This window comes from Gracilinanus agilis, chromosome 1 (assembly GCF_016433145.1).
Source record: "Gracilinanus agilis isolate LMUSP501 chromosome 1, AgileGrace, whole genome shotgun sequence".
NCBI lineage: Eukaryota > Metazoa > Chordata > Mammalia > Didelphimorphia > Didelphidae > Gracilinanus > Gracilinanus agilis.
In genome coordinates this window covers 145,040,378-145,054,626 of record NC_058130.1, presented here as the reverse complement: position 1 = coordinate 145,054,626, position 14,249 = coordinate 145,040,378, and the positions used below count along the sequence as shown (strand labels likewise).

The 14,249-nt window shown below is 38.1% G+C and overlaps 1 protein-coding gene across 1 annotated transcript in view; it reads left to right on the top strand.

The window, feature by feature from the left end:
• Positions 1–12,809, top strand: part of LOC123231726 (CREB binding protein) — a 180,254-nt gene extending 167,445 nt beyond the window's left edge. The window contains exons 25-31 of the mRNA XM_044658032.1: positions 23–169; positions 1,401–1,514; positions 2,130–2,295; positions 3,200–3,367; positions 7,257–7,418; positions 8,199–8,480; positions 10,072–12,809. Of these exons, the coding sequence (XP_044513967.1) occupies positions 23–169; positions 1,401–1,514; positions 2,130–2,295; positions 3,200–3,367; positions 7,257–7,418; positions 8,199–8,480; positions 10,072–12,213 (3,181 nt within the window). The 3' untranslated portion in view covers positions 12,214–12,809. The remainder of the gene's footprint in view (positions 1–22; positions 170–1,400; positions 1,515–2,129; positions 2,296–3,199; positions 3,368–7,256; positions 7,419–8,198; positions 8,481–10,071) is intronic.
• Positions 12,810–14,249: the final 1,440 nt, after the last annotated feature.

Genomic DNA, 14,249 nt, shown 5'->3' with positions numbered 1-14,249 from the left:
TAAAGCTAGATATAACTTACAGGTTTGTGGATTCTGGTGAAATGTCTGAATCTTTCCCTTATCGAACCAAAGCACTCTTTGCTTTTGAAGAAATTGATGGCGTGGATGTATGCTTCTTTGGAATGCATGTACAGGAGTATGGCTCTGATTGCCCCCCACCCAATACAAGGTAGTCTTTCATTTCCATTCAGAGTATTTTTCTTGACATTCTGACAGACTAATGTAGTAACTGCTCAACATTAGACTAAGTGCAGATTAGAACAGAATTGTTAGAAATGGTAAATGAAATCAGATTGTGGGCAAATAAGAATTGTAATAGAAAATTTTAAACATAGTTTGTAACTGCCATTATCATCATAAATATTTTCATTATGACATTGGTAAATGTAGGAAAAAGTTTTAAACAATAGAAATTTGCACATTTTTCTTAACACCTTTGTTTTACTTCCTTGTTACCAGAATGAGATTCTGTTGGCAATGGTTATTAAAAAGTTACTCATTTTTTAAGTATCATTAAAAATGTATATATATTTACTAGTAAGGGAATAAAACCTGATGGACAGAGAAAGGAAAAATTTCTCTTAACACCAAAGGTTCTTTGCAATTAACCCAAGTTTAGCTTCCCTTTTTGTTTCCATTTTAGGCACTATTTATATTGTTCTTCTGATTGTTTTTGATTCATTCTATATATAACTTCATGCACATCTTCCCATGTTCCTCATATTCTTCATTTTTTATGGCACAGCAATATTTATTCATATATCATAATTTGTTGAACTATTCCTCTTTTGATGGTTACCAATTTTTTTTTGTATAGGTTTTTATCATTCCAAAAAATACTGCTCTCATTTTTTCCCCACTTCTGTTTTTGGCCTCTGCAGAAGCATATGCCCAATGGTTGGATCACCAGATCAGAGGATATGAGCAGTTTAGTGACATTTCTCACATAATTATAATTTGCTATCTAGAGTTGTTGGACCAACTTATGGCATTACCAACAAATAACATTTCATAACCTTTCTAATACTGACTATTTCTGTTTGTTCCTTTAATTTTTATATTTTTTATATATTTGTCAGTTTGATGGGTATGAGAAAACTTCATAGTATTTGTATTTCTCTCTTCATTAATATGGAATACTTTTTCATATGGTTATTTATACTTCTGAAAACTATGGTCTTATCCTTTCACCCTTTCTCTTTTGGAAAAGTAGCATTATCTTTTGCTTCATTCAGTTTAGTAGCTACATTAAATGTTGTTGAAACTTTTTTCTTTATTAACAAATAATGATAACTATATACAGTGACAGGAATTTCAGCACCTCCAATTTGGGGCCCAGTGTGGATGCTGACAAAAATTTTAAAGCAAACCTTGAATTTAAGTTAATCACTTTCTCCCAGGCGTGTGTACATATCCTATCTGGATAGTATTCATTTCTTCCGTCCCCGTTGCCTCCGGACAGCTGTTTATCATGAAATCCTAATTGGATATCTGGAGTATGTGAAGAAATTGGGGTGAGTGTCATTTAAAAGAACTTTACAAAAGGAAATAATCTATATTTTCATTTTTCCTTAATTTCCTTTATACTTTTTAAGTATAATTGTGAGTGTTTTTCTTTTAGGAGGTATTTGCTTTTTTTATCTACCTTTATGTTAGATATAAATACTAACTTTTCTCTCTAGAGTGTGTCCTCTATCCTTCTTACAACTCATTTTCCCTTAATACTTAGATCCTATGCATTTTATAACCCATATTTATTTTAATATATTATTTCAATATATTAAAGTTGTATCTTTTAGCAATTCTTCCCTCCTCCCTCATTTCCCTCTTGTCTTTGTATATTTTTTTATGTAACAATATCAAATTCACCCTCTAAACATAGAAGGATTTGGCATACCCAGTTATAAAGAAAGAACTAGGAATTTTCTTGAACAGAATTCATTATAAGCTTACTCTTCATTTCATTCCCCTTGAGAGAATAATTAACACCAAACACACAGACAGACAGACAGACAGACACACACACAAAATATGTATATACGTATATATATATAACACTAAATATGTATATTATATGTATTATATATTATAATACTAAATGGTCTATTAATGCTCTGTGTATCTTCCAGGTATGTGACAGGACATATCTGGGCCTGTCCCCCAAGTGAAGGAGATGATTACATCTTTCATTGTCACCCTCCTGATCAAAAAATCCCTAAACCTAAACGATTACAGGAGTGGTACAAAAAGATGCTGGACAAGGCCTTTGCTGAGCGCATCATTCATGATTACAAGGTACTTAATATTAAATAACTTTGCTTTTATGGAACTTATTCTGATGTATTATATATACTGTCCTCATTTTCATATTTTAACTCTATTAGGGAATCTTCTCTAATGTCAATGAATATAATATGTAATATACTGTGCTTGATAACATAATAATGGCAACCACAAACATACATTTGCATAATTCTTAATGGTGTTTTCAGTACTTTGTTTACAGTCTTTTGCAAATAATGAAGCTAATGAATGCTCTCTTGGGGTCATTTACCAAGTGAGTGGTTCATGCCCCAATACTAGATATCGCCTGACTCCCCAACGCTAGAGTTGGGGTCTAAAAACACTTTTTAGTACTATGTCAGTGCCTTTATGGGGCTGCTTCCTTCAAAGAAGTTCCAATCTGATGTGTGAAAAGGTATATATGCCGATAATACATAAATATGAATTAGGATATTGTTCAAAAAGAAGTGTATATAATTCATTGAGATTTTCATCTGATTTTATATGAAAATTGGTGTATTTGCCAACAACTATATTGTAAAATAGCCACTGTTGTCCAGATAATATAAAATTATTTATCTCCTTAGAATATTGTTTTTTTTTGTTTTTTTTTTTTTAATTTTTTTTTTTAACCCTTGTACTTCGGTGTATTGTCTCATAGGTGGAAGAGTGGTAAGGGTGGGCAATGGGGGTCAAGTGACTTGCCCAGGGTCACACAGCTGGGAAGTGGCTTAGGCCGGGTTTGAACCTAGGACCTCCTGTCTCTAGGCCTGACTCTCACTCCACTGAGCTACCCAGCTGCCCCTAGAATATTGTTTTGGTCATTAACAACCCCATCTGAATATTGGTCATTGTATTGCAAACAGAATAGTTTCATGGTGGAAACCATCTTACTATTTTGTACTTCACTTATTAGGACATTTTCAAACAAGCAACAGAGGATAGGCTTACCAGTGCCAAGGAGCTGCCATATTTTGAAGGTGATTTTTGGCCTAATGTTTTAGAAGAAAGCATTAAGGAACTTGAACAGGAAGAAGAAGAAAGAAAAAAAGAAGAGAGTACTGCAGCTAGTGAAACCACAGAGGTAAATATCCTATGATTTTCATGTTAACTACTGGTCACTTCCAACCACATTATTTTTGACCTTATTAAATGTCTAGCCAAATTATGGTTTGCAATAGATTTTTAAATCAGAGAATGATATGAATAGAACTGTGCTTTAAAAGTGATTTTGTTAGCTATGTGGAGGATAAATGGGAGAAAGGAGAGAAACTGGAAGTAGGGATGTCTGTTAAGGCCATCTAGGCACAAGGTGATGAAGAAATCAGCTATAGTAGGAGAGAAGAAATGTAATGGAGATAAAAGTCATCAAAGCATGACAGCTAATTGTTGAAGGACTTAAATAGTCCGTCTGTTTTCCTTTCCTTTTGACTTATGTAATTTTTCCTTAATTAACTATCCATTTAGTGTTAGTGGTGAACTGCTACTGTTGTTATCCTAAATAAAGACTACAATTGTGTATTGAATGTTTGTTATATTTAAATGCTTTATGAGATTTAGCATTGCCCAAGATATATTTCTTGCTCTTCATGTTAAATCATGTGGGGATGAGATACATAAATACAAGACAGTATTATAGTATAGATGGCATACTATAAGAGTGTCCAAATAGGGACCACTTCCTGGAACCAAGGAACATATCACCAGCTTTTCAGGTAAATCTTGAAATAACATTATTTTATAGGGAATGATATGAGCAGAGATTCAGAAGTGATTAAACTTGTTTCATGTTTAGAGACTGATCAGTGGTCCAAATTGGCTGTGATCGAGTTCAGTAGGAGTAAAAAGGGCTGAGTGAATGTAGTTTGGGCCAGATAATGTAATTATTAAATACAAAATTGATAAGAATTTATATATACTTTATTGTGGAGGCATTTTAGGAACCATTAAAGGTTTTTGAATTAGTTATTTCTTAGGAAGATTTTATTGTGGCATTGTTTGGGCAGTATTTGAAGAACTGAGTCTGGAGCCAGAGACATACATATATGCGCGCACACACACACACACCTCAAAGTTACGGCAGTGAGATAAGGAGCTGAACTTAAGCTTAAATTTGGGACACCATTCTTTTCTCATTTCCCCCCTACTTGTATGATTGTTCCTTCTCTGTCTTCTTAGTTGGATCCTCTTCCAGATCATGTCACCTAATTGTGGGTATCCCTCAGATTTCTGTCCTCTGCCCTCTTTTTTCCCTGTATACTTTCTGATCAGCTCCAATGTTTGTTAACACTAGAACATTTGGACCAACCTGAAATTAAAGAATACAATATGTCATTGACTTCTTTCTTTAGAATGCAGAATATGTTAAATTCTGCTTTATATCATGTGAGTACTTTTTGTATTGCTTACAGTCAGCTATTAAATAGTAACGGTATACACGATAAATTAACTGTGAATTCTTATATATGTATATATATATCTGTGTAATGTTTAGATAACTGATGAAAAATGTAAAGCATACATTAAAATTTCACTTTGTACACCAAAAAATAAAATGTAAACATGAAAAGTTAAAAAAAGATCCCATCAGCTCCCATAAACTTTATTTTCATCTCTATGCTGATAGTTCTCAAATCTATCCATCCTGCCTCCAAAATTCTACTGATCTCCAGTCTCACCTCTCCAACTGCCTTTCAGGCTATCTCAAAACAAATTTCCAGTAGAGATCTTAAAACTCAGCATGTCCACAATGGAACTTGTTATTCTTCTTCCACCCCCAACAACCTCTCCTCTCTCCCCCCCCCCCCCATCTAAAATCTGTTGACAAGGCCCACCAATTTCACCTTTGCAACATCTCTTTATTGTTGCTCCTTTCTCTCCTTTCCTCCTAGTACAGGCCCTCTTCATATCTCAGTAGTCTGCTGATGAGCCTACTTGCCTCAAATCTTTCCTTGCTCTAATCCATCATCCATTTAGCCGCCACCTATCACCAAAAGGGCAGAGCCTGCCATGTTTTACCCCTACTCAGTAAGCTTTCTGTCACTTTCACAATCAAATGCAAAATCCTCAATTTGGCATTCAAAACCCTTCATTATGTAACCCCCTTAATAAAAATGTATTAAGCATCTATCTGCCAGGTACATAAAAGGGTATCTTGTCTTTGCCCTCAGGGAAGCTTAATGGGGAAATAGAGAATACACAAGGAAGATGAAGTGAGGAGAGGTTGGAAGAGTTGCATTCTGGAGGAAGAAGAACTACTAGAGGCTGGGGCATAGTAGGAAAGCCAGTCATAGTAGTCCCAAAATAGTGCATCCAGATGAGAAATGAGATGCTTGTGCAGAGTGCTCTCTTTAAATGATGGTTTGGTATCTGTGGCCCCACCCTCCAGTCAGAATCAGAAGTTAGTGATGAGTTGAAATATGAAGGCTGATGAGAACTTAGAAGATGATAAAGTAATTCCAATAATAAGCTTCCTATGGCATAGTGGAGAAATCCCAAAGTACTGCAGCCAATTAAGACCTTTCCAGTCGTCTTATACCTTACTCTCTGACACATGTTCTTAGATCCAATGACAGTGGCATCCTTGCTGTTCTGTGAACAATAATGCTCCATGTCTAGGCTTCAGGCATCTTTTCCATCCTTGGAATGCTCTACTCTCTTCTCTTATTGTCTTCCCTGGTTTCCTTTTAAGTCCCAACAAAAATTGCATTTTTTTATAACAAATCTTTCTTAATTCCAGTGTCTTCCCCTGTTAATTATTTCCTAATTATCCTGCACATAGCTTGCTTGTACACATTCATTCACTTGTCTCCCCCATTTGATTGTAAGCTCTTTGAGGGCATATACTTGTGATTTTTTTTTTTTTTTGTATCCTCATATCTTAGAAAGATGCCTGGCACATTGGAAATTTAATAAATGTTTATTGACTGAAACAGGATGGTGATCAAGGAAACTGTAAGAAGAGATCATGTTCACATTTCCAGACTTTAATAAGATCATTCAGTCTGCAATTTTCTATTATGTTCATGGCAATTTCATAGAATCATAGAAATTTAGGGTGGGAAGAATTTGAAACTCACAAATTTCATTTAATCCTTTTCCATAGGAAAAGTAGGTAAAGGGAATAAACACTATTTGTTAGGTATAATGAGTTGATGATGTTTGTATAGGACACTTGAAAGTATTTTTCAATAATTTAGGCAAGCTATGGACTTGAGCAACTAGATAAAGAAAATACTATATTATTAACTACTTAAATTGATAGTATTTAAGAAGAGACAACATCCCTGCCTAACAAACCAAAGGAAAAAGGTTCTATATTAAAAATTCAGTTCTAAGTTAGCAGAGTATGAGCAGTATTCTTTGGGTGCTTGAGATAAAGGGAGAAACTCCTACTCTGCCTTTGGTGGGCTACATCTAGAGGCAGGTTCAGGCTGCCACCATACTGGACAACAGTTCCTAGATAGAACAATAAAGAAATGGGGAAGATGTCTTTGGTTTTTCATTTTCCAATCCTTGTATATATACTTCAGCATCTTGTATCTTTTCTTGTTTTCCAAATTAGCATCAAGATACATTATATACCTTTAAAACATGACTTGAACCACTTGGATTATTGAATATGTTTAGGGATAAACTAGTAAAACATTGTAGGTTGGTGGAAAAATTCCCAAGTAACCATTATATTTGGAAAACAAAATAAAGGAAACACTGGAAAATTTTGCCCTTAGTATTTTACTATTCTGATTGTTCAAACTCTTTTAATGCTTTTTTTTTCTTTTTCTTTTTTGCCAAATTTATATCCATTGTCTTTATAATGGATGAATTCAGCCACCAGAATGGAGGGGGCTTAGTGTGTGCATAGCCCCTGAAAAGTGCCTGGCTCTCCTAGGTGGGCCACAGACCATTGATTTCTCCTGGAGTATTCCAGTGTGGAGAAGGGCTAGTTTAACCACTTTGCAATGTTATCTTAGGGCAGCCAGGGTGACAGCAAGAATGCCAAGAAAAAGAACAACAAGAAAACCAACAAGAATAAAAGCAGCATCAGCAGAGCCAATAAGAAGAAGCCCAGCATGCCGAACGTGTCCAATGATTTGTCTCAGAAGCTCTATGCCACCATGGAGAAGCACAAAGAGGTAATGGCACAAACTTACTTTGAAAGGAGGGTCAACTTACTAGTTATTTACCCCTGGCTAGAGCCTGGAGATCCCTGTTTCTCTGTGTGTCACTGGATATCTCAGAGCAAGCCCAGAAGTATTGCAAGTCTTTGTTCTCTACTAAGATTCTGAAATTTACATTTTGTTCCTTGGTTATGTGATGAGGTAGCAAGTTAATTTCATCCTTCCTTTCTTCTTCCCTCTTCTCCTCTCTTTTTCTCCCCTTCTGTCTTAGAATCAATTCTAAGTATCTGTTCCAAGGCAGAAGAGCGATAAAGGCTAGGTTGTTTGGGTTAAGTGACTTGCCCAGTGCCATATACTTAGGAAGTGTCTTTTTGAACCCAGAACCTGCTGTCTCTAGACGTGACACCCTCTCCACTGAGCCACCTTGCTGTCCAATGGCAAACTAGTTTCAACTTTACACTGCCTTACAGATAGAAAGTACCCATTCACCTTAATCAAGTGTTACCAAGCAGCAATGCAGTACATCATAGATAAAATAATTTCTTAATTAACTAAGTAAATGAAAATATACTAATGTTTAGTGAACTAAAAAGATGAATATTACATTAGTCCTGTTTTATAATACTTCCTTCTTTTCAAATGAAGAAACCAGAATACAGTACATTTAAATAATGTTCCCTGTGGCAGAGTATTGATTAAAGCTCTCTTTTCTAGTCTTGAATTTCATTCCCTTTACTCTCATGTCCTATTTAATACTGGTGTTTAACTCACATTACTGTTCTCATTTAACTGTAGGTCTTCTTTGTGATTCATCTCCATGCTGGTCCTGTAATAAACACTCTGCCTCCCATTGTGGACCCTGATCCATTACTTAGCTGTGATCTAATGGATGGGCGTGATGCCTTCCTCACCCTAGCCAGAGACAAGCATTGGGAGTTCTCCTCATTACGTCGATCTAAATGGTCAACATTGTGCATGTTGGTAGAGCTACACACTCAAGGGCAAGATCGTTTTGTCTACACTTGCAATGAGTGTAAACACCATGTGGAAACCAGATGGCATTGTACAGTCTGTGAGGTACGTGGTGAACTTTTTTCCCCTCTCATCTCTACAATGATTCTTATAGACTGCCTTTTTGGTTTCTTGCTTCTTCCTTTCTGAGCAGAACATTTTACTTTACTTTTAGTAATAGTTATCTGTAAAATACTGATCTCATTGGAAAGAAGAGTTCAGGACTATGTCTAGCCACTCCAACTAAATTTATTGAATCTATATCATTAGTTTTTTGTCTGGATCAGTCCTAAGTTGTCTTCTCTAACTGTATCTCATAAAGCTTATTTTAAATTTGTCCGGCAGTAGGTTTTCTTAGAAATGCTATTACAAGGAAGGCAGAAGTAGGTGTTGATAAGATGGCAAAGCTTTTCCTTGCTAGCTTTTGTTTTGGGGGATGGTCTATCTATATGTCAGTTTCACCAACTATAGTAAGTATGATGTGACTGAAAAATAAAGACATTCCTTAGGTACTTTGTTATCAGTCTTTAAAACTGATAGGGCAAGCATTTCTTAATTAGAAAATGTATTTCCGTATTCTCTATCTTTTGACAAAAATTACACTGAGAATTAGCACCTAATCTAAAACAACAATCCTATCAAAATGTTAACTTCTCCTTGATGAATCTATATTGTGTCTTTATTCAAAGTCTTCCTTATTCAAAGGCAGTAGGAATGAGTTGGACTATGAAGAGTACATGATTAGAGAGTATTAAGACTATGAAACCAGTATTATCTAATATACATAAGACTGAAGAAGGAAGGTGAGATAGCATCTAATCTGACGTTTTTTAGGTTTAGCATTAAACTCTTCATCCTCTCATGACCCTCAAAGGTCATAAATCCAACATTTCTAATACCTACTCCAATATAAATGGGTCTTTGTTCTGGCAGTATGGCTTATCCTTTAGTTGATACATTCCTATCCTTACTGCCAGATTGCCTGTGGTTTTATTTAACTCTAGCCACCAGCAAGAGAAAGGGTGAAAAGCAGAGTTCTTTCAGCAACTGCACCATAGAATATTGTGCAGATTCTGACCATTTCTTCTCTTTCTATTTCTAAATAGTTATGTAGACATCCCACCTTGCTGAGAACCCATTCTCTCATCTCTACCGCCTCTATTATGAAGTAATATATATATCATGCTAATAAATGTGCAATGAGTTTTCGTATCTCTTAGTTTAAATTTCCCTATTCATAAAATCAAGAGTTGAACTAGATGAACTCATAGGCTACCTACCAATAAGGTAATGGGAGAGAGGATAAATGTGTGGTGATAGATTTTTGGTGACATGTTGATTATGCGCTAATGAAGATCCCCACACTGTTTTAGGACCCCTGGAATAAGGTGATAAGGTAATGCTAATGTGCAGTATATATTATTCCAATATTTTAAAATATATGCTTGAGGCATTGAACCACTTTAAATTAGAATTCTTTGTAATATCCAAAAGATAGTAAAAATCTTTAGCTCATAATTATTAGATTGATAGATGCTTTGGGACAATTCTATTTTGGAAGTCTGAGAAGAAGACCATATTGGTCATATATACTTGTCTAATATGTCATACCCCATCCTGAGGATAATTTTTTTTTTTGTCTTTTTCTTTATTAAAGGATTATGACCTTTGCATTAACTGCTACAACACTAAGAGTCATGACCATAAAATGGTTAAATGGGGCTTGGGCTTGGATGATGAGAGCAATAGCCAAGGAGAACAGCAGTCTAAGAGCCCCCAGGAATCACGGCGTCTGAGTATCCAGCGTTGTATCCAGTCCTTGGTCCATGCCTGCCAGTGTCGAAACGCAAACTGCTCTTTGCCCTCTTGTCAGAAGATGAAACGGGTTGTTCAGCATACCAAGGGCTGCAAGCGCAAGACCAATGGAGGCTGCCCAGTGTGCAAACAGCTCATTGCCCTTTGTTGCTACCATGCCAAACACTGCCAAGAGAACAAATGCCCTGTGCCATTCTGTCTCAACATCAAACACAAGCTCCGACAGCAGCAGATTCAGCATCGTCTGCAGCAGGCTCAACTTATGCGTCGACGAATGGCTACCATGAACACCCGCAATGTGCCTCAGCAAAGTTTGCCTTCTCCTACCTCAGCAACACCTGGTACCCCTACGCAGCAGCCAAGCACCCCCCAGACGCCTCAGCCTCCCCCTCAGCCTCAGCCTTCACCTGTAAGCATGTCACCAGCTGGCTTCCCCAATGTGGCCAGAACACAACCCCCAACTACAGTCTCCACTGGAAAACCTACCAACCAGGTGGCAGCACCACCTCCTCCTGCCCAACCACCTCCAGCTGCTGTGGAAGCGGCTCGGCAGATTGAGCGAGAAGCTCAACAACAGCAACATCTGTATAGAGTCAATAGCATCAACAATGGCCTGCCTCCAGGGCGCACAGGCATGGTGAGTCAAGCGGTGGGGCCGGTGAACCAGATGCCTCAAGTTGGCATGAACGTTCCCCGACCAAACCCAGTGACTGGGCCGGTGATGTCTAATATGCAGCCGGGCCAATGGCAACCAGCTCCAATCCCCCAGCAGCAGCCAATGGCAGGAATGCAGAGACCCGTCATGCCCATGCCGGCACAGCAGGCAGTTGCTGGGCCAAGGATGCCGGGAGTGCAGCCCCCACGGAGTATCCCACCTAATGCCTTGCAGGATTTGTTACGGACATTGAAATCCCCCAGTTCGCCACAGCAACAGCAACAGGTGTTGAATATCCTCAAAGCAAATCCTCAACTCATGGCAGCTTTCATAAAGCAGCGAACAGCTAAATATGTGGCTAACCAGCCTGGAATGCAACCCCAAACCAGTATCCAACAGCAAACTGGAATGCAACAGCCCATCATGCATACCCAGCCTGCTTTACAAAACATGAGTGCAATGCAAGCAGGAGTTCAGAGGCCTAATGTCCCACCTCAGCAGCAAGGAATGGGAGGCATGAATCCCCAGGGACAGGCAATAAACATCATGAACACAGGGCACAATCCTGGCATGGCAAGCATGAATCCACAGTACAGAGAAATGATTAGGAGGCAGTTGCTACAACAGCAGCAGCAGCAGCAGCAACAACAACAAGGAGGTGCTGGGATGGCTGGTGCAATGGCAGGGCATAGCCAGTTCCAACAGCCTCAAGGACCTGGGGGTTATCCCCAAGCCATGCAGCAACAAAGGATGCAACAACATTTATCCATACAGGGCGGCTCCATGGGCCAGATGGCTCAAATGGGACAATTGAGCCAAATGGGCCAGCCTGGCCTGGGGGCAGATGGCACCTCCAACATTCAGCAAGCACTGCAACAGCGAATTCTCCAACAACAGCAATTGAAGCAGCAGATAGGGTCCCCTGGCCAGCCTAATCCTATGAGCCCACAGCAGCACATGCTCTCAGGACAACCACAGGCATCTCATCTCCCTGGCCAACAGATAGCCACCTCCCTTAGTAACCAGGTGCGGTCTCCAGCCCCTGTCCAGTCTCCACGTCCCCAGTCCCAGCCACCACATTCCAGCCCATCACCAAGGATACAGCCCCAGCCTTCACCACATCACGTCTCTCCCCAGACTGGTTCCCCCCACCCAGGACTTGCAGTTACCATGGCTAGCTCCATGGATCAGGGACATTTGGGTAACCCCGAACAGAGTGCAATGCTTCCGCAACTAAACACCCCAAACAGGAGTGCTTTGTCCAATGAATTATCCCTGGTTGGTGATACCACAGGAGACACACTAGAAAAATTTGTGGAGGGTTTGTAGCATTATGGGAGCATCACCTTTTTTTTTTTTTCCTTTTCATGTTCTTGGACATTTTGTACTGAAAATCCAGTCATCTAGGTTGTTTTTGATCCTAGATGGAACTGCTACTTCCAAGCCATGGAAGGACGAATTGCTGTTTAAAAGAAACAATACAAAGAATATATTTTTTGTTAAAACCAGTTGATTAAATATCTGGTCTCTTTTTGTTTTTGTTTTTTTTTTGTTTTTGTTTTGTTTTGTTTTTTGGGGGTGGGGGATGTGGGAGGGGTGGTTTTGTTTGGATTCTTTTTTGTCATTGATGGTGACTCATGTCTTTTTTTTAAATGGGGAAAACAAGTTCATTATATTCATATTTTTTATTTGTATTTTCAAGACTTTAAACATTTGTGTTTAAAAGTGAGAAGAAAAAAATAATATTCAGAAACTGATTCCTGAAATAATGCAAGCTTATAATGTGTCCCGGTAACTTTCTGACATGTTCCGGGAAGATTTTTTTTCTATAGTGAACTCTGCGGGCGTTCCAAGTATTACCCCTGGAAGATAGGAATTGACTCTTGCGTGCACACACATACACGCACACAAACACATGCCACACACACACACACACACACACACACACACACACACACACACACACACACACACACACACACCTATACATACTGGCTTATGCCAAAATCCTTGTCTTGCAGATGTAGAAATTGTTGCTTTGTTTCTCTGATAAAACTGGTTTTAGACGATAAAATAGGGATGATCACTCTTAGACCGTGCTGATTTTAATAGAGAAGAAGCATTCTTTTCTTTCTTCTATGTGAAACTTGAAATGAGGAAAAGCAATTCTAGTGTAAATCATGCAAGCTCTATAATTACTATAAATAAGAAAATCCAAGAAGATTCAATCACTGTATAGAATGGTAAAATACCAACTCATTTCTTACTTATTATATCATATTGTTAAATAAACTGTGTGCAACAGACAAAAAGGGTGGTCCTTCTTGAATTCATGTACATGGTATTAACACTTAGTGTTTGGGGTTTTTTGTTATGAAAATGCTGTTTTCAACATTGTATTTGGACTATGCATGTCTTTTTTTCCCATTGTATATAAAGTACTGCTTAAAATTGATATAAATTACTGAAGTTTTTAACATGTATTCTGTTCTTTAAGATCCATGTAAGAATGTTTAAGGTTTTTATTTATTTATATATTTTTTTGGATTCTGTTCTTTGTAAGACATGATTCTGGTTATTCACTCATAGAAGCAGCCTGGGGCATTGGTAGTGGTGGCATGATTTTTGACATATTTAGGTAACATGTCCAGTGAAGAACAGCCTTTTTTAGAGTATTTCCTTGGGAATGAGTGAAGCAAGGTCAGTCTATATCCCATACAGTTAATGCTTACAGGTATTCATAAAGTTATATAATAGATGAAAGACCATTTCTTTAAAAGGGCCTTGGATGAATCTTTTCTTTTCTTTTTTCTTTTTTCTTTTTACCCATCCTACCTCCTTTCTTATCCCTTATGAAATACTGGATGAAGAGCCCGAATCCAGTTGCTTAGTATGGGTAGTAGTCATTGTTCCTATTATAGAAGGTCCAAGCCTGGTTTCATAAGCAACCAGAAAGCTGGAGGAAGGTTTACTTTAGGTGTTGTCCTTGGTTCCCAACTGTTCTACCTGATTCATTTGGCTTAAAATAGTACTACCCCTATTAAAGGTGGTAATTGCAGACTCTTCTACCTCCAGAGCTTACCCTGATCCATTGTTATAGTTGGTTCTTGCTTATCTGGCCCAGGCTAAATCCCATATTCTTATGGAAATGTTCTGTATCTGTTAGGAACTGAGCCAAAGGAGTAAGGTTCTCTAGTCAGAGAATTTGCTAATGGAAGTTCACCTTTCTTCCTACCAATAAATCTATAACTGGCCCCAGGCCAATAATGTGATTAAACATGGCCATCCCAGTACTATGGGAACACCCCTGTACTCATCCAAGTGGCCCTGTTGATCCCCCTTAGGTCCAATTTTCAGATGCTCAT